General features: G+C 40.1%; 1 protein-coding gene across 4 annotated transcripts in view; it reads left to right on the top strand.

Moving 5' to 3' along the window:
• Window positions 1–661: 661 nt before the first annotated feature.
• Window positions 662–25869, top strand: part of LIFR (LIF receptor subunit alpha) — a 74953-nt gene continuing 49745 nt past the window's right edge. For 2 of the 4 annotated variants that reach the window (XM_005556763.5, XM_005556761.5), the window contains exons 1-3: window positions 1265–1571; window positions 23097–23257; window positions 24935–25049. In XM_005556763.5, coding sequence (XP_005556820.3) covers window positions 23116–23257; window positions 24935–25049 — 257 coding nt within the window. In that variant the 5' untranslated portion in view covers window positions 1265–1571; window positions 23097–23115. Of the gene's footprint in view, window positions 782–1264; window positions 1572–23096; window positions 23258–24934; window positions 25050–25869 lie in introns of those variants that run through there. The other 2 variants (XM_045393645.3, XM_045393648.3) reach the window with 2 other exon arrangements.

Genomic DNA, 25869 nt, shown 5'->3' with positions numbered 1-25869 from the left:
CTATAATAGAAAAATGTTATCCAAACAAGGTCTTAGGGGTAACAGGAGGCGTTTTCAGTGTTCAAAATACACACATGGATGGAGTTGGCGATTAGGACACTAATAGCGACCGTATCTAGCTGTGAAATACATATTTTTGTTTTGGGAGTCTACTTTTCAATAAATGTACTTTCAGGTGTTTTGTTGCCCACTTAATTACATGATCAACAGGGAAGAGTTATTTTACAAAACAAGCTTCATTTTGCCAATTTGTAAATTGCTTTGGAATTTCATCCAAAGGTCTTTAAAAAGCACGTTGGCCTTGGTGCTGGTGCATCACATAAATCACAGATGAAACAAACAAGCCAGTTTCCTACTCAAGGTGTGTCTGTAGTCCTGACTGCGTGCCAGGGGCTCTATCTGGCACATTTCTTAACTTTGCAAAATTAATTGTGCCGAAGAGAACACCATCAAACGCGTCCGGCATACAGCGTAAACATCTTCAGACCGTGATCCTGCGCCATCAAACGCTCTCCAGCTAATTTCATTTGGTCATTACTCTGGAAGAAAACCGAGGCCAAGTGAAACTGCGGAAATGGGAACAATGTACGGAGGAAAAATCTCACCCCATTAAGGGATCCGTTTCTGCTCCGCACAAATAAGCCCACCCCACCTCCGAGGCAGGACTAGATGGCTCCAGGATATTCTCGGCGCGCCAGCGGGCCCTCTCGGGCAGGGGAGTCCCGCACCCAGCAGGAGGGCGGTAACGCGAGCGGCGGCGCCTCGGCCGTGGGCTGTTTAGGTAATTCGCAAAGTCTCAACAATCATCCCCCTCTCCCAGAAGCTGGTTTTCGTGTGTGCAGTGGTAACAGAGGCGGCGAAAACACCGTCCCGCGCTTTCCTCTCCTCAAGGCACTGTTTGCAGCGGCAGCATTCGGGGAGCCGCGGTCCTCCCCGCAGGGCCGTCACGCACTGGGCCTTTCGCGAGGATTTGCCTGGGCTCAGCCGCCTCGCTCTCCCCTGCGCTTCCATGACCTTCTGTGAGCAGCCTCACCACCGGAGGCTAGGAGGAAGCACCACCCTCGGCGTCCGGGGCCCGTCGCGCGGTCGCGTTCCTCCGAGTGCCTGGAGCAGCCCCGCGGGCGCGCGGGCGCGCGGTCGGGGATCGGCGGGGGCGCGCGGGTTAGGGCGGGGCCGGGGCCGGGGGCAGGGGCGGGTCAGGGGCGGGGCCGGGCCCGCTGCGCCCCCAGCCGAGCGGCGTGCAGGCGCCGCCCCCGCGCGCCGCAGTCCCGGCTGGAGCGACTCGGCCGTGGCGGTGGCCGTTAGTGTTGCCTCTGGGCGGCTCTGGAGGCGGCGGCGGCGGCGGCCCGCGGGGTTCGCAGAGCGCAGCGGGCCGCCCTTCGCCCGTGGCCGCCTAGAGCAGCCTCTCGCCGGCACTGGGGAAGCGAGACGGCGGCGGCGGGTTGTGCCCGGCCCCCTCCTTGGCGGCTCCTGCCCCCGGGCGGCTGTGGGCTCTGGGCAGCCCCAGGGCGGCGGCCGAGGCGACAGAGCCGGCGGCCGGGGATGGCAAGATAGCGGCGCGGGAGCGTACCGTGAGTGCCGGGGGTGGGTGGGCGCGGCGCTGGGCAGGAGAGCCGCTGAGCCCCGAGCGGGGTCCCCAGGGGCGGCCCGGGCGGGGTGGGGCAGCGCTCCGGGCTCTGCGGAGCGTCCTAGGGGAGTGACCCCGGAGAGCGCCGCTCCAGGTCCCGCCGCTCTCCGCGCGCCCTTGGGTCACCCTCGTGTCCCGGGGGGCGCGGACTCTAGCACCCAGAACTTCTGCCCCACGCGCGGCAGTGAGTTGTGAGGCCAGAGGTTACCTGGGGGATGGGAGGGAGCTTGAAATGTTTTTCTTTTGGAGAGCTGACCTGCCAGGTGATTTCGTATCCCTGTGCTTCAACTCCACTTTAAACCTGTTCCCCGTCCTTTCTGTATCCGTGGTGCATTTGACTTACCTGTATTTTTATGTGCTTACTTCCGAAGATGGTATACTGGTTAAACCCAAAGTTAAAGTGTTGGAGGTCAAAGTTAGGCTTTGTGAAAGATGCCATTTCTGTTATGTTGTGTAAAAGCACAAAGCTGGATTCAGGAGTTCTGAGCAACGCAAAACTGCACATCACGTGTTCTGAATTTACATGATTAATCTGAATTAATGTGATTTTGCCCCCCCCCCCATTCCGCCACCAAAAATATATGAGGTCTTTTATTTGCAGTTGGGTATCTTTGTGTTCCTTTTTGAATGTGTTTAGTGCAGTTAAATATTGTTAAAACCTGCACTGTTATTGAATAGCATTTATATGGAAATCGGTTCTTTGCATTTCTTTTTATGTGTCTTTAAAAGATACATTCTTTCAACAGAAAAGTTTCAGTTTGAAGTTTGCCTTCCAATTCGTGTTCAGTTTCAGATTAGTTTTTAATTTTAAAAAGTTATTTGCTTGAAGTAAGATTAATGTGATATAGTATCGTTTAGGCAGGGGTCCAGAAATGGTATAGAAATTAAATTTAAAGCAAACCTTTCCTTTTCACAGGTGAATAAACCAAGGAGTTTTTTCAGCGCAAATGCTACTTGCCCTTCCCCTTACATGATTATTTTGCCACAGATCTGAAATTACATTTCACTATTACCAGAGGGTTTCTTGTCTAAGCCTGGCAGAGAAAAGGAAGCCTAAGTATAATGTGTTTTTAAAAACATGAGACCGTTCTTTTACTTGTCTTTTATGTTGACTTTCTGCCTTATAGTCGGGTGCAACTGTTCATTTGGAAACTTCATTAGGGAGTCAGTTGCAAGCTCAATTTAAATATATGATGTGTTCTCAAGTTGGTCTGAGCAGCTATTTCCTCTCCAAGAATTGAATTGAGACTTCTTTGCTTTGTAATAGGTGAGATCACTAGCAAGCCTCTGATTATTGGAGACTTGAATTCTCTTCTGGGGAATGAGAATCAGGGACTCTGCTGTTGAAGGAGCAAAACTTTTGTGATTTTTGAAAAATTTGCTTCTGAATGGTCATCTTTGACAAATATGTTGGTAATAGTATGCATTATTCTTATGTTAATTGTGCAGCAGGTAATCTATTCACAATGGAGAAGATTCAATAGATATAAAGGATACAGAGTAGAAAGTATACCTCTCTCTCATCATGTTCCACAGCTACTGGCTCCTTGTGTATGTCTTTCCAGAGATAGCCTATGCTCATTTCGTATGTGTAAACATTTTGTAAGTGTTCTTTTTGTTTGTATTCCCAAAGATGAGGACCCATTGTATACTCTGCACCAGCTCCCCCTGTCCCTCTTCCCTCCCCAGAGTACTAAATCATGGCAATCTCCATTGATATCTGAGAGAGCCTGCCTCATTCTCTAACAGCTGCTGAGTACTCCATTAGGGATGGACCATAATTTATTTAGCCTCTTTATTGTGATATACGTAGGTTGTTTCTAATAATTTGCTATGAAATTGTAAAGCATTAGTTTTTGAGGTTTTTAAGTGGATTTGGTTATTCCCAAAGGCCTAAAGGGAGTAGTCATTTGTTTCTTTATATCACCTTTCAGGAAATAAATGTGCCTTCTCCCCAGTGTGCATTGTTTGCTTCTATATAACTTCACAGTAATCCATAAGAGCCTTTGGCATCTTTGCTATGAAGTGGGAGCCATGATGGTTAGTAACTAAAGTCATTATTCCTTGGGTAACAACTTGGCTCTTTGTTTCAACAAAAGAAAAGAAGGAACAGATACACATTTTAAAGAATAATCTGTAGGAAAAATTCTTAAGTGTTTAAATGTTTTTGAACATAGGCAGCTTGTACCTTTGATTAAATTGAAGATGAGGGTAGTTTATGTTTCATAAAATTTGGTTGGCATTAGGCACTCAAATCACTGCCTTCTGTAGATTATCACCAGTATCTTATATTTTAATGTTAGTATAATATGGTTACAAATTTTATAGTTTATGATAAGATTAATAACAACTTTTAAGGGGATGGATGCTTTTAAAAAATATTTAGCTCTTGCTTTTCTTTAAAATGAAAAAATTGGGGTCTCTTGTCAGCATGCTTTTGAAAAAGAATAAATTATAAAAGTAATGCTAATACTAGGAATTGAGCCTGATACATTATAAAGCTTGAACATTAGCCAATGTTGAACTTTAGTATTTTCATTATGCTTATTTTTGAGGGCTATTTTTTAGGACTAGTGTAAGCTATGATAATCTTTTAAAACATTTAAACTATATATATATATAGTTTAAATGGTGCAAACACCCCTTAGAATTTAAGGCATTCCCTTGCCTTTTATTTGGTACCTGTTGTGATACAAAACTGCTAACCTTGTGTATATTTGTTCTTAAATAGGTATTTATTGGGCATCTGTTAATATTCCAGACAACTTTCCAGGGACTAAATTATGGCACTGCACAGGACAGACAGACACTGCTATAATCTCAGTGAAGGAGATGGATAAAAAGCAAAGATGCAATAAGTGATAGTGACTAGATAGTGCTAAGTGCTGCAAAAGAAATAAAGCAGGGTTGCATGGTAGAATGGGACAGGATGTGGGCTGCTGTTTTACTTCAAGTGGCCTGAGAAGCCTCTCTGGGGTGGAGGAGTCTGAGCTGAGAGTTGAATGAAGGGGAAGAAGCCTATGATTTTGGAGATCTGAGAGAAGAGTGGCTCAGGCAGAGGGAAGGGCAAGTGCAAAGGCCTTGGAGCGGGACTGAGCCTTGCATACCTGAGGGACAGAGGACCGCCTCTGTGGCTGGTGTTGGTGAAAGGAGAGAGCTGCAGGCAGGAGAGGAGTGGGCTGGGGTTGATGCCTATATGTGTTGCATAAGTCAAGAAATGTTTACAGAAATGGGAAAGATGTGAGTGGTGGAGTTCCTCTATAGGCTGGAAGCTCCAGGGGGCTAGCAACACATCTGCTTGTTACCGATTGCATTTGCAGCACCAGGAACCACCTTCATCACATAGTGGGCTATGAATAGTTATTGAGTAAATGAATACTTAGAGAATTTACAAAATAATCTTACCTGCTTTTGGTCAAAATACTTAGATTTGGGAGTCTTTCAGTTTTCCAGCTTGGCTCTGGCCTTTGACACAGGCAAATGGTTATACTGTTACCATTTTTCTTTCAAATTATCACTTTAGTCGGAGTATTGCTTTAAGTCGATTACACTTGACTGCTCTTCCATGAAATTCAAGTGTAAAACCTTAAAAACAAACCCTTTTCAGTAAAATTATAGTGATTTATGAGAGATTTTCAGAAAGATGAGTATTTTTATCTTTTATTTCCGTGTAATAGCCATTTGTATAAGTGTAAGATTTCAAAGATGCCGTGTGTGTGTGTGTGTGTGTGTGTGTGTGTGTATTGAATGTTTTAATTCTTTGGGCCAGATGACAGACTAATGAGTAGATAAAATATATGTAGGTACTTTTATTCTCACAGGAGGAATGTGTGCCTGCCCTATAGGGAATATCAATAATTTGTGGCATTTCCTTTTCCCAACTTCTAATCTGTCATTCTAAATAATAATTGAAAACTTGGGAAATGAGTTTTATGCCAAGCAGTTGTTATAGATGTCTAATAAGAATCTACATCTTTCTCTTGACTGTGTCTTTTGGACTCCTGTTCCATATTAGAAGTGTTGTGGTATTCCAGAATGATGGTTTTCAACTTTTTTGTTTCCTGTCTTAAGCGATTAATACCTTAGCATAATAAGCTGTTCCTACTTATGACAATTTTATTTCCAACTGTTTCTCTTAAGTTCTGTGCAAATTATCTGTAAAGGAGGGTTCTTTAGATCCTTACTCTTCAGTAAACAGGCCTATGTCCTTTTGTCCTGATATAGCAAAAGTTCTTCAGTAAAAGAGTAGAAACACCTACCATTTGGGGTAAATTTAGAGGCTTAGATGCCTGAGTTAAAGTGTTTTTACCAATTCCTTTACCTTTCCTTTTGTGAAATAATGGAAATTGCAAATTTGTCTTACGTTGTCTAAAATGACAACACATGCATTCTTATAGGATGTTGCTGCTGTTACTGCTCAGGTGAGCAAAGCTTGTGTTTGGGAGATACTGTTCTACGCTTTCATGTTGGAAGTTGAGGAAAAACTTCTGGTAGGTGTATTTTTTTCTATACTTTTGCACAGAGGTGAAAATCTTGGCTTCCAATCATTCTTCTGGTTTATAAGGAAGATACAGAGAAAGAATTGGAATCATTGTATATGCTTAGAGTGGGGAATATGTATCTATATTACTAAGCAGCAATATCCTTAGAGGCCACAAGGCGGTGATATCACTACCTAAAGTGTACGTGTGGTGCTCTTCCAGAGACTGCCTTGGAATACTGAGGCCTCTTGCAATACCTTTTCTAACTTCTCCCCAAAGTAGGCTTCTCCAAAGACACCCTGAATCTGAAGACTGTTGAATTGTGGTAGCAGGAACATCTGGTGGAAAATAACAAGAGGTGACAGAAATGCTAACAGGGCAGTGAGATGTAGACTTCAGGCAGAATTGTTGTACCTGTTGAGTTGGAGGTAAGGTGAGTGGGAGAGAGGTGCAAATCACCAGCAGGACTTTAGGCTGCAGCCCCTGAGGACACCCAAGTGCCACGGTAAGCACTAAGGCGCCTGCTGCGTGGGGACAGGATGCCAGCTGTTTCCATGCAACAGGCTTGGAGACCCACAGTCATGCCATGCTTCTTGCCTTAGTGTTTATAGTGCAGTACAAAGGTGAAAGAGGCAAGACCATTGCAGAAACATCTCCATAGAAACAGTTAAAGTTAGGAGCATACATTTTCTTCTAACTGGAACTTCATCCTACACTTATTCCTTGAAGTTGCCTGGATCACCACAATTTTACTGTAAATGTAAAATTGTTCTTTTGGGAGAATCTGATTTTGTGGAAAAACTATATAGAGCGTAAAATGTAAAGCTCTCATGAATAGTAGAAAATTAAGCACTCAAACAAAAATCAAGTGAAGTAGATAACTTGATGGAAAGTTGGAAGGCCCTTCAGATCCATCTGGTCAGCTTCTTAAGATAAAGAAACTTAGACCCAGAGGTGTTGTTATAATTTGCCAAATAATCCAGGAGTCCTGATTGGCAGTATAACCATGATTTTTGGACTCTTAACTGCAGGGTTCTGAACTCCTCTCTAGAACCAGCAGCTCCTCAAGGGCAGGAACTTTTGTGAGATTTACTACTGTGTCCCTAGCATTAGAACAGTGTCTAGTCTATAGTAGACATTCACATGTTTGTTGAATAAGTGATTATCTAAAGGAATTTTAAGAACTTCAGATTGCCATGTTAGCTATAAGACAGTACTTACACAATCTGAAAGAATATACCATTTTATGAGTTTCTTGTTAGAAAAATAGAACATGTTGCTATTAAAACCCAAACTCTTAAGCCAGACAGGCAAACAAAGGTGCGGTATTTTACATCTTAGCTTGTACCTTTCAAAATCTCTTATCACTGGATTTTCTAAAGTCATTCTGTTAAGTTCAGCCTACTGGTATCTGGTATCATTAAGTTTTATATTTTGTATTTGAAAACAGATGCTTTAAAATCTAGCATTTATTGTTTGAATTTTTCCCTGTTTTTTTTTTTTTTCAGATGTGCTTTATCAATAGCTCAGCTATTTTAAAAATTTATGGCTGGGCACGGTGGCTCAAGCCTGTAATCCCAGCACTTTGGGAGGCCAAGACGGGCGGATCACGAGGTCGGGAGATCAAGACCATCCTGGCTAACACGGTGAAACCCCGTCTCTACTTAAAAAAAAAAAAAAAAAAAACTAACCGGGCGAGGTGGCGGGCGCCTGTAGTCCCAGCTACTTGGGAGGCTGAGGCAGGAGAATGGCGTCAACCCGGGAGGCGGAGCTTGCAGTGAGCTGAGATCCCGCCACTGCACTCCAGCCTGGGTGACAGAGCGAGACTCTGTCTCAAAAAAAAAAAAAAAAAAAAATTTATGGCCCTATGAGGATATGATTGTTTAAAAACAAATCCGGTCAACTGGAGGGTTTTGGAAATTGTCACTTTCAAATGCTGTTGGTGAGTGTTTCAGTTGTTATAATTTTACAGGAGGGCAATTTTGTATTACTCATCAGAAGCCTCAAAAATGTGCCCCATCCCTTAGTCAGGCATGTTCACTGCTAGGAATCTAAACGAAGGAGAAACAATAAAGCATGTATACAGAGTGGTTATAGTGCATGTGTGCACTATACTCCTGTCAATACCTTTCTCCTCGCAGTGATTCTTAAGAAGCTTACTTACTAGGGTGTACCAAAATCTGGAGGGAGGTCCTCTGAAGTTTGGAAGAAACTCACTTCCAGATTCTAGTGACCTCCACAAAAATATACATGAAAAAAAAAACCCTCCTCTAATTTGCAAAAATGATTTTTGTAATTTTTTTTTTAGACGGAGTCTCGCTCTGTCGTACAGGCAGTAGTGCAGTGGTGCCATCTCGGCTCACTGCAAGCTCCGCCTCCTGGGTTCAGGGTTCGCGCCATTCTCCTGTCTCAGCCTCCCAAGTAGCTGGGACTGCAGGCACCTGCCACCACGCCTGGCTAATTTTTTGTATTTTTAGTAGAGATGGGGTTTCACTGTGTTATGGTCTCGATCTCCTGACCTCATGATTCGCCTGCCTCGGCCTCCCAAAGTGCTAGGATTACAGGCGTGAGCCACCGTGCCCAGCCTGTAAGTTTGTTTATAATAGTTATTAACTAGAAACACCTTAAATGCTCAATAATAGGGGGACTGATTAAATGAACTGTGGTACATACATGTGATAGAATACCCTTTCTTTAATAGTGATGTAGAGGAATATTTATAGATGTGGAAAGATACTCAATATTTGTAAACTGAAAAAGCAGATTGTAAAACAGTATGGGTAGGTTGATCCTTGTTTTTGCTTATGGAGTGTGTGTGTGTGCATGCATGTATATGTGTGTGTGTACAATGTTCTACATATTATGTGGGAAAATGCCAGGAAGACTATAGGCCGAATGTTAGGTGATACTGTGTTTCGTGTGTTGAAATTACAGTTGACTGTTACTCTTTTTACTTTCCTGAATTTCCCACACATAAAGCATGCCATGTGGTAGAGAGTCTTGGATCAGATCCCGTTTCCCATTTACTACTACTGGTTATGTGAACTTGGGCAAGTTTTGTATTTCCTTATCTGTCAAATGGGGATAATAATATCCAGCTCATGGTGCCCACATGTAATATTTAATAAATGTTACCTTGATCTCACTGATCTGATATGGTGATTAAAGCCAGTATTCTATTCTTAATAATACAGAATTTCCAAGCAGAATAATTGTGTTATGTAAGTTTTATCAAACTGTCATGGAAAGCATTTCAGGGCATTCTGACAAACTATTTTGTTGCTTCTGGTCATTGAGAAATATTTTGTCGAGTTTTATTTGCTTTAAAACTGAAATGCCTTCCATTGCCAATACGTTTTATTTTGAATTGAAGGCATTTTTCTTCTTCTGTTGTTGTCTTGAATAGTCCTGTATTCATTTTTGAAGGTCAGGGTCTGATCTTTCTTTCCTTTTATAGAGGAGTTAGAGTGGGATGTGAGTCATTAAAGTCACTGTTGAGTGCCTTTTCCTTGACAGGCACTAGGTAGGCATCAGATTTGCAGCGGCGTCCTGGACAGACATGTCTCTGCCCTGTGAATGACATATGGAAGTGACCAGTGTGGTTCAAAGCCAGGAGGCCCACTCAATAAATAGATGGTTACTACAGTTAAGTATCAAGTAGTCCTCATTTCCTCCCTTCTGATTTTAAAAGGAATTTTGTTGTGATATTACATTTTACTGAACACAAACATTGCCTCCTGCATATTCAACGAACTACTGTATATGAGGAACATACTGTTATTTCACTTTGTTGACATTCATGAATGATTTAGTGATGACTTATGTTATACAAGTGTAAGAATATCCTAGGTTAATAGGCTTAAAATTGCTACTGTATATCTTCTGTGAAGGATAATCTTTCATTATCTTAAGTATGACCTCATGCCTTTTTGAGATTATCTTTTGTAAAATTATTGAGAATGAGCTCCTCCTAAAAAATCTAGGATGCATGGAATTTATGGCTATCCCACTTGAGAAATTCCAGCGCATGATCTTACTGAGAGAGAGTGGCAGTAAAGCATTTACAGTCGTGTACCATATAATGATGTTTAGGTCAATAACAGACCATATATATGATGGTCGTCTCATTGGATTATGATACTGTATTTTTACTGTACCTTTTTTATGTTTGGATACCCAAATACTTCCGTTCTGTTACAGCTGCCTTCAGTATTGAGTACAGTAACATGCTGCACAGATTTATAGCCTTAGGAGCAATAGGCTATTATACCATATAGCGTAGGTATCTAGTAGACTATACCATGTAGGTTTGTGTAAGTACACTCTATGATGTTTGCACAACAACAAAATTGCCTAACACAAATCTCAAAACTGCATCCTTGTCGTTAAGCACACATGACTATATTTAAAAATAATGTTTCCATTTGACAGTGTGTAAAACTACATTAGTTTGTAATTAGTTTTATGTAGGGACAATTTTTTTAAGTTGGCAACTGTTGTAAATATTTTGATAACAAGTAGACCGTCAGTAGTCATGAAATATATGTCTTGGAACCTTTATGACAAATACTGAGCTTGCATTTGATTTTCCTCATACAGCCAAATAAAAGAAAGAAAATTTCTTGAGTCATGTTTTCATGTTTCTGTGTACAATTCATAGTAGGATAAGTTACATCACTGATTGTAACCAACAGCAAAGTCACCATTTTACTTCTTTTTTTGCTTGAATAAATTAGTCATATTTTGAGAGGGTGTAGGTTAGGGGAAGAACAAATTTAGGAGAGTTATGAATCAAGAATCATTTTTGGACATAGTTTAAGGTACCTATGAGACTTGCAGGTGACAAGTTGAACATATATCTGAAGGTGACAAGACTTGCAGGTGACAAGTTGTACATATAGATACGTATTACTTCTATTTATCTCACATTGTTCTACCCCATACCATTGCCTCATGTGGACTTTACTCCCCTTGCCCCCACTGGAACTGGCAGTTAGCTTTCTTTTGGGGGGGGGGGGTCGGGGATTTACTTTTCACAAGGAAACACTGTATGAGCTGCACTGAGTATGTAATGGTGACTGGAGAGCAACCAAACTGTGTTGACATATAGACATTGGGCCACTGGCTAGACTTAGGACTTAGCCAACTCATCCTTTCCTGAAGGCCAGCTTCAATAAAATTACAGATGACTGTTTTGAAACTTTTTCAACTCACAAATAGTCAAAGCTGTGAGTGCTGTACTCAATTCTTTCCGCAAGCTGCATTGCTGGAATCAGAAACTCAAATGCTTACAGGGACAGGGGACGTTACATAAATGGCAGAAGTAGGCCTGACCTGCCATTTGTCTTTATGCTTTTGATACAGAGACAATCAGAAATATGTCACTTTCTTTTTAACACTACTGCAAGATAGACAACAGTGATAATCTAGATGGTAAATGGCAACTGAAACTTGTCTCAGTTTTGAGGACCTATAAGGAAAGGTGAGAACTATGAAAAACTCTAGAACACATGTTCTTAGGAAGCAGTGACTGCTCTTACCTGGAGTTGATTGTTGTACTGTGAGATGTGGAATGAGTATTTCCAGAGCTTCTTAATTTTGATTTTTTTAAACACTCTATTTTGCAATATTGACAGATAATTCAAGGGTTTTAAAATTTTGCTTGTTTTATGTATATGGTTCAAAGTACCCACATGTGGGTACTTCTATGAAATAGGTAGTAGCTGGCACTTATGGTGAGATGGGATTGCCTAGAGTAAGATTTATATTGAGCAAGAATTTATGATGACTTGGGCAGTAATGAAACCAACAATCATAATTTTTGTTTCATGTTAATAATTTGATATTAGATTATCTACTTATTTTTCAAACAAAAATGAATCCTCCAATTTTAATGCCACTGGAGGACAGGATTTTCAACATTATGCATCTGATAAAGTGAGGAGACAAAAAGGTAGTCCTTTTTGGTATTTTTATGGCCATCTTACAATATTGGCCCAGCTTATTAACCATTTTTTGTGGTTTTCCCATGTGTTGCTACTAAATCACATCTCCTCCCATCTGTATTTGTTCATTTTCTAGGTGTTATTGTTATCAACATTATCATTTCATTTTGGACCCTGACGTCCATGCTAAATTTATTTTATTGGATTTATTTATTAGAATCCTACTATTACACCCTGTATATTTGCTGTTTTGCCCATTTCTCCACATTGTCCATGGTGGTTTCTAGTATCACGAGAAAGATGGTTTTAGAAATCATTGCCATATAATATTATATGTAGTAATGTAAGCATATGCATTACGCTCTGAGAACACGAGATACGTTGTTCCACAGATAAGGTAGATATGATTCGTATATCTTCATCCAACTCATTAACGAAAATACCAAGAGAAGCAGAACTCTTTGATATCTGTCTATATCACTTTTGTTCAGGTTGACATCATCCTATGAATTAGCACTCCGAGTAAGGCTGATCATGTGGTCAAAGCAGCCTCTTCACTCTGTTTACACAGCTTGAATTTCTCTACCTTGCTAATACTCATCTTTCACATATTAGAAAAGATTTTGTTCAAACAGAGATACATTTTGTTGTTTCTGATCCTTGCTTTTCCCAATACAACAGCGTATCAAGTCAAGGTTAAGGATGGGCTGACATGCATGGGTCTGAGGTCTTCTAGGATTCCTTTCTTAATACTGTTGATCTTCTTATCCGGGATCAGTTATCAAGCTCACAGGCCTCTGGTCTGTAGGATTTTATTTCTTAACAAGAATGACCCTTTCTGAAATCGCTTTGCCAAATACCAGTTATTTTAGGTGCTGTTATGTTTTTCATACTCCATTCCACTCTTACATAGAAGATGCTTCACCTGCTTAGAAGATGTTGTAGACCATGGTCTGAAGCCAGAGCTAAAGGGTTTATTTTAGTTGTTGTTTTGAGAAGCATAATCTAAGATGATGCTTAGGATTTCGATATCTGGGGTTAAATAATGTCATAAAGAAAAAAACTTTGAATTATTTTGGAGTGGAGAGCTTCAGATTCTGACCCTAAAGAATGTTAAGAAAACATTCAGGCACATTTTGGTCAACTTCTGTGCATTCAAATCTAGGTCTTAAAACAGTTTATATTTTAAGATTATTTCAGCAGCAAGACAATAAATTTTTAATGCCAATACATTTTGTGACAGGTTAACTGGCTCCCTAAGAACTATATTTGGCTTGCAAATGTATTTTGTTTGGCCCACATAGTGTTTTTTTTTTTTTTTTTAAATTGGAATTAATTGCCAGCATTTAAAAATAAGGGGATTTCATAATAATACTAATTAAAAAAAAAAAAAACCTCAAAAAGCAACAACCTGGATTTCCTGCTCTTTTGGAAAAACTGGAAGATCTGTGGCTGTACTGGCCATGCATCCCATGTGGTATAATACAGACACAAGGAGCTGGCAAGGGGCTGCCCGCCAGCATGTGTCATGTGAACGGCTCCAGTTATTTCATCTGGCTGGCTCTTGGAGTATGTTTGAGTTTGCACCTGCTGAGTTGAGAGCTTAACCAATTAAAAGTGTACTTAGAGTTGGAGGGAGAACAGTAAGATGGCAGTTATTTTCCATTTGTTCTCTGAACATAGGCTGTCTGATCTTTGTTACAATGTGATTAGTGGAAGTGCTTGGTAGAGCAGGTGGTGTTTCCCTAGCAACAGTATTCACTGGACAGGGTCGAGGTAGAGCCGAATTTCTAGTCACATTGTACATCTACCAGTTTGTTCCTGCAGGTGACAAATAAGGTTTTCTGAAAACAAAACAACCGTAAGTTTCTTATGATACTTAAAGTAGGGAAAGCAGGTGCTGGGTCTTAGTTGTGTAATTTGAGAGCTAAGACCTGAGATGTTAGGTCATTTATCTGCGAGCCCCTGTCACCTATTCAGTGGTAGAATAGGGACTGGAGTCCAGGACTCTGACTCTAGCTTAGTTGCTCATTTTACAGTTTAGTGTAATGGCCTGGAGCTGAGATTTGCAATCAGAGTTGGCTGCAGGTCCTACTCTGCTCCCTACTAGCTATGTGACCTTTCTGTGCCTCAGTTTTCTTACTATAAAAAGAGGGAAATAATACTAATAATACTGACCTTATAGGATTGATACAAAAATTAAATCCAATTTTGCGTTGAAAGAACTTAGAAAAGTGGCTACTCCTTAATAAACAGTACATAAATAATGCCTAATATCTGAAATACATATATTTTACATGGTAGAGTTAGCTAAAACCAGCATGTTACCTGGATGGAATTATTGTGTAATTAGTCTTTTTCCCCCTCCTAGAATTTAGAAAGGCCTTTAGGGATAGTTTTACTCTATGTATTGCCCCCCCAAAAAAACCCCAAAAGCAAAAACAAAAAACTTCAGTTTGAGCCAGTATTCTTTTTATTAATGAATTTTTGTATAGCAAACAGGTTCATTCAAAAGCATGAAGTTTATCAGCTTACTCTTCAGAATGTAGACAAACAACTGAGTGGCATGAAAATACTTTAAGTCCTCACCGAGGACTCTATTTGAATGGATTTGCTTCAGTCACCAAATAAATCTTGTGTGGTGGATGTAAAGCACTCCTAGATGTACGAATTTTACAAAGATAAGGCTCTGATCTTAGCTTACAGTGCAAAAGAAGAAAGGGGGAGAATGATCTCCGTAATACCTGGTATGATAAGATCAATGCCTAAAGGGGAAATTGATGTCCAGTGGGAGCATAAACAGAGCACTGTGTCTGGTTGGACATAGTGGTCAGCTTGAGAGCCAAGAGGTAAGAGATGCCCCTAGGAAAGGAGTAGAAGAGGTGGAAGAAGATTGCAGAATAGACGTGTGAATTTAAGTGTGGACAGATATCTGAGCTGTTGTTCAATATAGATACATTGAAAGCTTTGCAACTCACTATGGAAGATGGATTGTATGAGGCCCTTGCCAGATGGTTGTAAATTACGTATGCCAGAGGTTGAGGAGGGCCTGAGCCTCCAGAGCAGTAGAAATGGACTTGAGGGAGAGGATGGAGAAAGAGTCAAGGCATGTTTTAGGTAAAAGTGGCAAGTCAGGTGGGAAGTGTGAGGAATAAGGAAGAGTCAGGATTACTCAGAAGACGCTGGTGCCATGGGCTAAGACTGGGGCACAAAAGAGCAGGTTTGGAGGGGAAAGTGAGTTTAATTCAGTACATCTGGAGTTTTTGAGGAATCTGAAATATCCAAGTGGATGTGAAGCATCAGAATATTTTGTCATGCCTGAAGGAACCTTACTTGAGTGGATTTGTGTAAGTAAGCAAGAAATTATCTGGTGAATGGTTAGTCTGTAACTGGGAAGAGGCCAATCCTGGGAACACGGATTTGGAAATAATTAGCATAGGAGTGAGGTTATAGCCACAAGCACAGGTAATATTGTTCAGTCAGGAAGTGAAGGATAGAAGGAGCAGTGGGCTAGCTAAGGAGTCCCACCAAGGATGCTAAGTAGGAGTAGAATTTTAATGGCATCTCAAGTCAGTGAGGGAAGGAATGGATTACCTAATAAATGGTGTTGGGATAAGTGGTAAACATTTATAGGAAAACTGAAAAGGTGGGTCCTTAAATGTACACTGAAATTAATTTTATATGGCTTAAAGCTTAAAATGTGAAACACCTTAAATGACTTGAAGGCAGTATCAGGACAATTTGCATAGTCCTGGCATGAGAAAAACCTTTATGGTTAGAAACAGCAAAGGACAAAATAGAGAAATCTGATCTAGTCAGAGTCAAACAAAAGACTCACTGGAAAGTAAAAGCGATTGGGAAATCTATTTGCTATGTGTATAACATAGTTAATATGCATATTAATATTTTTTTCTTAGCAATCATTAAGGAAATGATTAATGCCCAATTAGAAAAAGAGGCAAAAGATAAAATAACTTATAAATAAAGCATTGCAAATTATCATAAACATATGAAAGGATATTTTAATTACACAAGAAAATAAATGCCATTTATGGCCCAACAAAATAATTTTTTTTTTAAAGACAATCCTTGGTATTAGTGAAAAGTACTGGGAAATGGAGATGTTCCTGTTTCTTTCTAGAGATAAGTTTTCGTCATGTTTTCCTGTATGTTAAAGATTTCTTGGAGGAATGTTCTTCAGGTTGTTTAATAATAGAGTGCTTCATCGTTAAAATGGAAGAAACAAGTTCATTTGTTTGATAGATGTTTATATTTATTGAAGACTGTTACATACCAGTCACTCTTATAGTGTAGTTGAGGTGGGATATGAGTAGTCAGATATTACTCTAAAGTATGATGATAGAGTGAGTCCTGAAAGATGGAAGATTGAGAAGCATAGGAGACATTGCAGGGGGTCCTCCATGGAGGCAGTGGTTTTGGGGGAGGCCTTGAGACCAAAAGGAATGTGGAGTGTTTGGGGAGCTGCTGTGGTGTGGAGAGGAAGGGGTTCATGGCCGTCTCTAAGGGCTGTTCCCGCAGTGTGGAACTGGAACTGGAACTGTGTATTGAAGCAGTGGGGAGCCTTTGGAGGATTTTAAGCATGGAAATGATATATTCAAACTTGTTTTGATGTGCTGAGGTTCATAATGGACCAGCTCTTGAATTAACAGGGAAGTCTACACTGCAATGGAGATTACTAAAATTGACATGGAGGGTCCTGAAAAACAAAAACTTTGGAAGACAGTCTATTTTTAAAAGTTCCTGGGAAATGCCAAGGAATTAAGAAAAAAAATTGACAAGATTATTCTATTTGAATAATAGACCAAAAAGTTATTTTGGGGAATGAATATCCTGCATTATGTACAGTGATAGATTTGTCTTTATAATGTAGCAAATGTTAAATTTCATTATTATTCTCCTACATACAGACTGCATATTGAAGCATGATACAGTGGAATCTCTAAGCAGCCGAACTATCCTCTAACTCAGGTTCCCAGACTGTCACAGTTCACAGTGCCCGTCGCGTTTTGTTAATGCTTTTCATGATGCTTGTAGTCAAAAGAATTACCTAACAGTTCTCTTTATGAAATAGCTGGGTCCAGACAATTTAATGACTATTTATGATCAAACACTTTAGTAGCAGTTTGAAGAAATAATGTGTATCTACTTAAAAGGAGAAATATAATTGTCCCTCTATCTCTGTGGGGGCACGTTCCAAGACCTTCACAGATGTGAAAATCTTTGGATGTCCAAGTCCCTAATATAAAATGGTGTGGTATTTGTATATAACCTGTGCTTATCCTCTCATATGCTTTAAATCATCTTTCATACAATGTTAATGCTATGTGAGCAGTTATACGGTACTGTTTTTATACTGTTTTTTATTATTGTACTGTTTTATTGGTTTTGTTTTCTGACTATTTTCAGTTCAGGGTTGGTTGAATCTGTGGTTGCAGAACCCTGGGATATGGAGGGCCTATGGTAGTATTTTTCTTTCATTCTTAAAAAGCCTTAATTACTGATGAGATGTGTGAACCTATTGAGTACTGCATAGCTTCTCAGATCTTGGAAACCAGCACCCTCATTTCCGTTTCTACATTGATTTGTTTGGGTAGTACTTGTGTTTTATCCCACCAATTACTAGTCCCTCCCTCCCTTCACCAAAGATAGAGATATGACGTCACATAAAAAAAAGTAGCATGACCAAATATTGAAACTGTGGACTACCTTGCACTAACGGTTTTCAGAATGTTGGACAGATGTCGCTTTGTTTCCTTCAAAAACTTAGATATTCTGTGATAGCTTTTCAGTTTCCTTTGGTATCTTGGGATACGTCAGTGCAGTTTGGGAGCCAGAGCTTTAACTTAGGTTCCTCGTGTCAGCAGTACCTGGGTTAGCATGCAGCCTAACGATGAAAGTATACTGTGGGCATATAATCATTTGTGCCTTGGTTTTAATTCAGCCAGCTGGCTTAGAGTTTTTGGTGTCTGCTTTGTGCCAGGTACTGCTTGCTGAGGGTTACGTGAACTCAGGGATGTGTTTGCTCTCAGGGATCTGACAGTCTGTGGGGAGAATTACAAGATTGGGAAGTGAAGCGGTAGAGCAGAAGTCAGCAAACTCTTTCTGTAAAGGGCCAGGCAGTAAATATTTTAGGCTTTGTGGACCATTCAGTCTCTATCCCAGCCTCTCAGCTCTAACATTGTCATGGGAAAGTAGACATAGATTGTACTTAAACTAATGGGCATGGCTGTGTTCTAGGAAGATTTACAAAATCAAGAGGCGGGTAAGATTCGGCCTGTGGAACATGAATTGTGCAACCCCATGACATAAATATAATTAAAGTGTTGTAGAAGCAGCAGAAGATGGCATCTAACATTCTGGGGACTCTCAGAGGTGATGACAAACATACCCCCTGCTAGGAGCATCACCGCTGACTTGAGGAGGGTGCAGATGAAATTAGAAGGGAAAATGGGTGCTGGCCTGAGGAGTGCTGAAGGGTCCAGCAGCTGTGGTACGGCAGCCATTTTAGTGTGGTCCGGACACACGCAGCAGGGGCAGTGTGCAAGGCCTCTTTGTAGGTTCCGACTCCAGTTGTATGGATTGTATATTTTCTCTCTTGTTCTTTTTTGTTTTGTACCTCATTTTGGTCAACCGTGTCCTGCAGTAGCTTCCAGAGAATGGGTACATGGAAGGCGATATATCTTTCGACATCTTGCATGTCTTTGTAAAATGTATGTTATCAACTCAACAGCTTGAGTATAGAATTTAAGTGTGAAAATAATTTTCACTTGTATTTTGGAAGGTGTTCTTTTTAGCTTTCATTGCTAAGAAGTCTGGTGTGTTCCTCCTCTTCTCAAGAATATTTATGGGTCACACACCCAGTCTCATGTACACCTGTAACCTGCTCTGGAGGTGGTGCTGTCACCATCCCTGTGTTACAGTGGGGGTTTGTCCACACTCACACAGCAAGTCACAGAGGCCTTGAGTGATTTATTATGATGTTCTTATTCCTGAGCCCTTGTGTATGGCCTCCACTCCCTGGAAACTTGTAACATCTTTGATACAGTTATTTTGATATTCTCAGTGATGCATCTTGCTATCAGTCTTTTCAAATTCCTTGTGCTGGGTTATGTGGGCTCTTTGAGGACTAGATTTTTGCTAGGACTAGATCTATATACTGATAAATTTTGCATACATCTTTGTTACTGCAGCTATCTCCTAGTTAATCTCCTTGAAACATCACTTTGTTGCAGCTTCCCTCTTTCTGAAAAGCTGTTCATGCCTTCCTGTGCAGTCTAGTCTTCCCAGATAGAACTTCTTAGTCTGGTCAAGTTTATGTTTTTCATAAGTATTTCTTTCATTTAACTTGAAGAGCCCCTACACTTCACTTCAGTAACACAATGGAGTCTACCTAACTGCAGAGTTTATGATCCTGAAAAGCCTTCTTCACTGGGAGCTAATGCTTGAGGAATTTAAGATCTTGTGGGAGGGAAATGGGATAAGGAAAATCGTTGCTGGTCAAAGTTTTTAAACAATGTTGATGTTTCCTCCTAGGAAACAGTAAAGAAAGGGACACTAGGAAGAATACAAATGAGCAGTGCGGGTACTGTTTACTGCCTGTGTGATTGCCCTTGTTTGGCTCAACTCCCAATATCTCCACTCCTGTGGATCAGTGACCCACTCGTAGGTTTATTTACCTTTACAGTAGTTCAGGGTCTTTTCTTCTTCACGTGTTCCAGCTTAGCATTTAATTTCTTTTGAGAATTAATGACAAGGGAGTTATCTCATTGTATCTCAAAAAGATAGATTCTTGAGATAAAAGATGCTTTAGGCAGTCTTAATTCCTTATATCCTGACTGTGCAGGTGTTGCCTGAGGCCTCCTTCTGCACCCAAGGCTGGAGGCTTCAGTGCCATCAGGCTTAGGTTCGTGCCAGCAGGACATGCTGACTCATTCTCTGTCACATTTCCCCCTCTGTCTCTACCTACCTGTCCCCACCACCGCCACCATATTTATGTATATAGAGAGAGGGGTTGGGGGACGGGAACAGAGACAAAATAGGCAACAAAATGTGTTGGGACTACAGTTTCTGGTATTTAGCTTTACTTTTCTCAACTCTTTTCCTAATTTTCTTCAGCAGAAAGGCCCTAAACCTCATGTACATTGGAACCAGAATTCCCAAGGTTGAGAAAAATACAAGTCAAGGTACATGTATGAACACTCATCTTCACAAACAAGGCCTTTAAAAGCTCAGGGTCATGTGTTGACAGGACCGAACTTTGCCATGTGGGGCCCCAGGCTCAGGTTCTGCCTGTGCTTCATGATGGTCTAAGATTGAGGTCAGCATATGTGTAAAGAAATAGAACCAGATATTTTTCTTTCCATTCAACAATCTTATAAATTTATTCTGCGTGATTGCTTTTCTTTAGCAGAAGAGTTTATTGACTTCTTAAATCCTTTAAAATAATTAGTATAGGAGACAAACTGGTCATCCTTGGGCAGGAAGGATACTGCCCATGAGCATGTTTTGTTTGGCCTTTAGAATGTGTACAACATATGCATTATTTTCTTACATTTACAAACTTTGGTGTTTCATTTAAAATGCCAGATTTCTACCTTGTCTGGAAAAATCAGCATCTTTGGCAAAATGAGGCTGGTGGCTGCCACTTTTATGCTCGGCAGAGGGGCCGCAGTTTGCACCTGCTGTGAAAACGTTTGTTCCTTGCTTTGCCCCTGCATATTTGCATTGTCACCCTGTTGTCGCATCCTAATTTTGAAAGTTAGATCCTGAAATTCTATAAAAATTCGTGCTTCTCTAAGGAATAAGGCATTGACAGGGTAAAAAAAGTGAATTCTGACAATATTTCTATCAGGAGTGCATAGAGAAAAGCTTCCCAAGCATCCCTTTTTTCTCAAAGTACCTCAGAAGGCTCTGTTCGTGTATTGATCTGGCCCACAGTAAGTCCATTTGAAAGTTTTGCTTGGTAGGGAAGTCTGATGTGTCATAAGCATAATACTGCATTGCCCAAAATTCTCTGTGTAAATGTATCACACCAGGAAGTCTTCTTTATTATCCTGCTTAAGTTAAGCAGGCTTCGGTGACACTGCCCTTAATCCTTCTGTCCCTGGGCACTGCCTTCCTCCTGCTCACTGACCTCCTCAGCAGAGTCTTTGATCCGTGGCTGTTGCTGGCGTAGGCTTTGTGCAAGCTCCCTACTGTCTGCATGCCTGTTCCCTGCCAGCAGGAATGGAATATTACAGCTTCACTTTGGGAAGTCTCTTATGTGGATCCTGAATAGAGCATGGCTGTGTGCTGCAATGGTTGAGGCTGAGGCAGGGAGGGATTAAGTGATTTACCCTCAGCCATACCACTAATTAGTAATGGAGCCAAGATTAGCTTCTAAATCTGGAAGCACCTGGTCCAGAGCTCTTCCTCAGCTGCCTCCCTCCACCCCTTCTTGCCCTTCTTCCTGGCATGGCAGTAGGACCTGTGTCTCTTTTTAGAATAATCGAAACTTGTAGCGAGGGACTGTTTCATTTCAAGATAATGTTTAGCCAGTCAGTGAATATGGTTTATGATTATTTTAGTCAGGGTTTGAGTTTTAGGGTCCTGTTTGGCTCCGTTACTCAGTTATTCTTGTACAGTTGTGTAATTCTATAAATTCGGCAACTGGCATTTTAGACATTTTGTGAATACATTTTCATTCTAAGAAGTAAACTCAGTGACTCTGGAATTGACTAGGAAGTTATTCATTCATCCAGAAAATAATAGAACACTTTTGAAATGTGTGCTCACGCCTTGTGCATGTTTTGGTTATAATTAAGCTATTTGGGATTCATTTCCTGGGTTTTTGACAGTACTTAGCAGTAGCCAAGAAGAGAGCTTGCCATCTGCTTTCACTAAGAAGAATATTTTTTTGAATTCTCTCAATGGGCTCCAGTTGTTTAAGTGTTGGATCTCCTTTTCTTTATCGAGTCTCCATTTCTCATCTCTTTTCCCACATTTTCTTCTACTTTTTTTTTTTTTTTTGGTATTTTTTTTCTGAAAGATTATGCAATCTTTTTCTTATTTTAATATTTAATATCAGACAATATATGTTTAACTTCTAAGAGGTATTTTTATTTCCTGTTATTCCTTTTTTATTGCATCCTCTTGTTTTTTATAGTTATGCCATGTTTACTCTGAGGATACTATTTAGAGTTTTCTTAGGTTCGTTTTTTTCTTTTAAGTTTTCTTGTTTCCTATATCATCCTCATTTTCTCTGGAAATACTTTTTATTTTCCTTTTGGTTATCCTAAATTTCTCTTTAATATTTTAGCCTTTGCTTATATGTTTTGTGATCTTTGGTGCCCTGTGCCAATGTTGTAATATAATGAGGCAATTTTAGGTCTGACACAAGAGTTTTCAGTGTATTGGAAGGACCTTGTTTGCTGGTGGTATCCCCCTAGGAAGAAAGGATGAAGGGTGGATGGGAATTTCATTACTGTGGGAGATCCCTAAATGTCCAGTGTGCAACATCTCCATACTGTTACCCTAGTTTTTTCTCTTTAAATTATTAAATTTATATGAAATAGAAACTTTCCATCACCATGTAAATGGGAAACAAAACTAATATTACTTGTCGTAAATGACTAAACACAAGTTAACATACTAATAAAATACATAAAAATATCAATCCAGGTATCACTTAAAATTGTCAAAACTTCAGTCTCATGCACTGCTTTTCTGCATTTTAGTAGTGTTGGAGTAGAGTTGATAGCCATGTGCTTATAATTTTGTTGTAATTTTATAATTATAGTTATAATTTTGAACTTGAAGCCCATCATTTGAAAATTGGCCTTCTAGTAGATACCTAAAGCAACAACTGTGTCCAATTATTGATGTCTCCACAAGCCAAGGAAACTTGAGTTTAAGTAGCTCCAAAGTCTCTAAATGTACAATGTTTCAGAATCTGTCAGAATCTATTTGAGTGTTTGTGTACACAGTATAAGGTGAGCCTTCAGAACAATCTGAACACCATCTGAAACTCTTCTCCTAACCTAGGACTGATTGCATTGCACAGATGATGGATATTTACGTGTGTTTGAAACGAGCATCCTGGATGGTGGACAATAAAAGAATGAGGACTGCTTCAAATTTCCAGTGGCTCTTATCAACATTTATTCTTCTATATCTAATGAATCAAGTAAATAGCCAGAAAAAGGGTAAGTGCATCAGCCTTCCAGAGAATGAACAGATTGCAGTTTTATTTCCATGATGAAGTAATTTTGTTGCTTTATTGATCCCTTTAGGATTTTGTTGGTTAAAATTCGTTTTTTTGTCATCTTTTTTCTATGTACTTTTAGTTCTTTTAAAAGATCCTTAATGATAGATCAAAATATTATTTTACCATAAAAATATAAGATATAATTTATATTCAATAAAATTTGCCTTTTTAAGATTCAGTTCTGTGAGTTTTGACAATGAATATAGTTATGTAACCAGCAGCACAATCAAGATAGGGAACAGCCCCGGCACTGCAAAAGCTTCCTGGCTCCTCTGTAGTCAACCCTCCCGGGCCCATCCCCTGCCAGCGCTGCCTTGTCTCCATAGACACTGTTTTCTGTCTCTATAATGTTACCTTTTTAGAATGTCATATCAATGAAATCCAAATACTTTTAAATGTATTATGTTACATCTTGAATATATTAAGAATGTTTATGTAGATATTTTATAGCTTATTTCTATAAAGAAATTATCATCCTCCTGCCCCTTGGTTTAGTTTTTATATTATTTCCATATTTAAACAGATCTCTTTTCCCCAAGGTCCTTCATTAGATTACTTTATTATTATGATTATTGCTGCTTTATAATGTGAGTACTTTTAATGTAATATTTGTTTTTCTGTCTTATATAAACAGCTTTATAATTGATTCCTACAGTGAAGATCATACCAACCATGTACAAAAACAAAAACAAAAACATTTTTCATAAACATTTATAGAATCTGAGATGGACTACCTTTTTTATTCTGTAATTGCCTTTTCCCCTTCTTTCCCTCCTTTCTTCCCTCTTTCCCTCTCTCTCATACCCGCCTTCTTTTTAGTCATTTTTTTTCGGGGTGACTTTTTTCATTGCATAGTGCTTACATATTCCATGATGTAATGTTATTTTATAGATGTAAGTACTAGTAGGATTGTAATCTTTTGAATTGTTGCTTTTCAATTGTTTAGGCCCACACCAAAAACACATTTCTCAAATGAACTCATGAGTTTATTACTGTTTAAATTTAATATACTTCATAATAACCTAAAGATTAGTTATGGGAGTTCTACCAAGGGGGCAGTCTGGTAGCAAGCAGTGAAGTGGTGGTGGCTAGGAGTTTCAAAGTTTTGTTTAAAGACTTGGAAGGCACATCATTTTTACTTAAGACTTATTTGTTTTTGTTTTTTGTCTTTGTTTTTTCCTCAAGTGGGGCTATTGAAGATTCAAGAGGTGCTAGAATCTAGCCTCACGCCCTCTCTTGGTCCCATTATTGAATCTACATGACTAGCCACTCACTCCCTTGATTTGTCTTAGTTGCTTGAAAGTGGAATTTTTGATAGCAGCCTAACCCCAAAATGGTCTAGTAGCTGGCCCACTTTCATCAGTTTACCCTTTAGTTTTTTTTTTTATCAAAGCTGCAAAAAGAAATAGAAAACCAGTCCACTCCCATGACTGCAGGATCATCTTTTTGAAAAAACATGGGCTCTCTACAGACACACATGCTTGTACTTAAAACTGAAAATGCTTGACCTTTTAGAGTGCAGTTGACTTACTCAGCATATTCTCTGTGTGTGTGTGTGTGTGTGTGTGTGTGTGTGTGTGTGTGTGTGTGTGTGTGTGTGTTTCTCCTTCTCCAGGAGCTCCTCGTGATTTGAAGTGTGTAACTAACAATTTGCAAGTGTGGGACTGTTATTGGAAAGCACCCTCTGGAACAGGCCGTGGTACTGATTATGAAGTTTGCATTGAAAACAGGTAATTTTAATTCACAATGAGCTAGGTTGAATTGCAGAAATGACCCTCAGTTCTTACTTTCTTGTTGCTTGTGAAACTAGAGGGTTATTTCCTGCTTGTGTTCTGTGTCCAGCAGAGTCTGCCATGACTTCTGCCTCATTTTTCTCCTGTAGGGCACCAGGTGTTATGAGGTGTGATAGCAAGGTGAGAAGAGGGGACAGAGTCTGCACTGGCTTTCAGAGCCTCCTTCTTGATCTGGTAGATTAGACTGTCACTCAGATTTTTCCCACCAAATAAAGCCACATGGCTATACCTTGCTTCAGAGAGGCAGGGAAGGATGGTCTTAGTGTGAGTCCAGAAAGGGGACCCTGAAAAGTTTACTGAAGAGCACACATGCCCACCACAGGCCAAACAGAGAGGAAGTTAGTTCTGGTCCCCTGCTCCCCTGGTCACAATAAACAAATAGTAGCAATGCTGTGGGTTTTGTGCAAGGGAGTGTGCACTAGGAGTATGAAAGTCCAGAAAGGCTGTCAGAGGAGGTATAATTCTGGAGTAGGCACACTCAGTTTTCTCAGCAGAAAAGCAATAGGAGGACATTCCACCCTGAAAGAATATTGCGTACAATGGCTTAAATGTATGAGATGGCATTATTTGGAGAATTCAGGTGTTCATTGCTGATGCCTAAAGAAGCCTTGCCATGTGAGAGGTTTAGAAGGAGATGAGCTGGACCCATTCACGTCCAGAGTCCTAAGCACCCAGAGATACCAGGGGAACTGGAAGTATTTTAGAAACAGAACTGAAGAGGAAGTTCTGTTAAGAATAAACCGTGAGCCAAGGCAGA

This window comes from Macaca fascicularis, chromosome 6 (genome assembly GCF_037993035.2).
Source record: "Macaca fascicularis isolate 582-1 chromosome 6, T2T-MFA8v1.1".
NCBI classification, from domain to species: Eukaryota; Metazoa; Chordata; class Mammalia; order Primates; family Cercopithecidae; genus Macaca; species Macaca fascicularis.
Note: the sequence above shows the minus strand (reverse complement) of the source record. Positions and strands in the feature narration are given on the sequence as shown.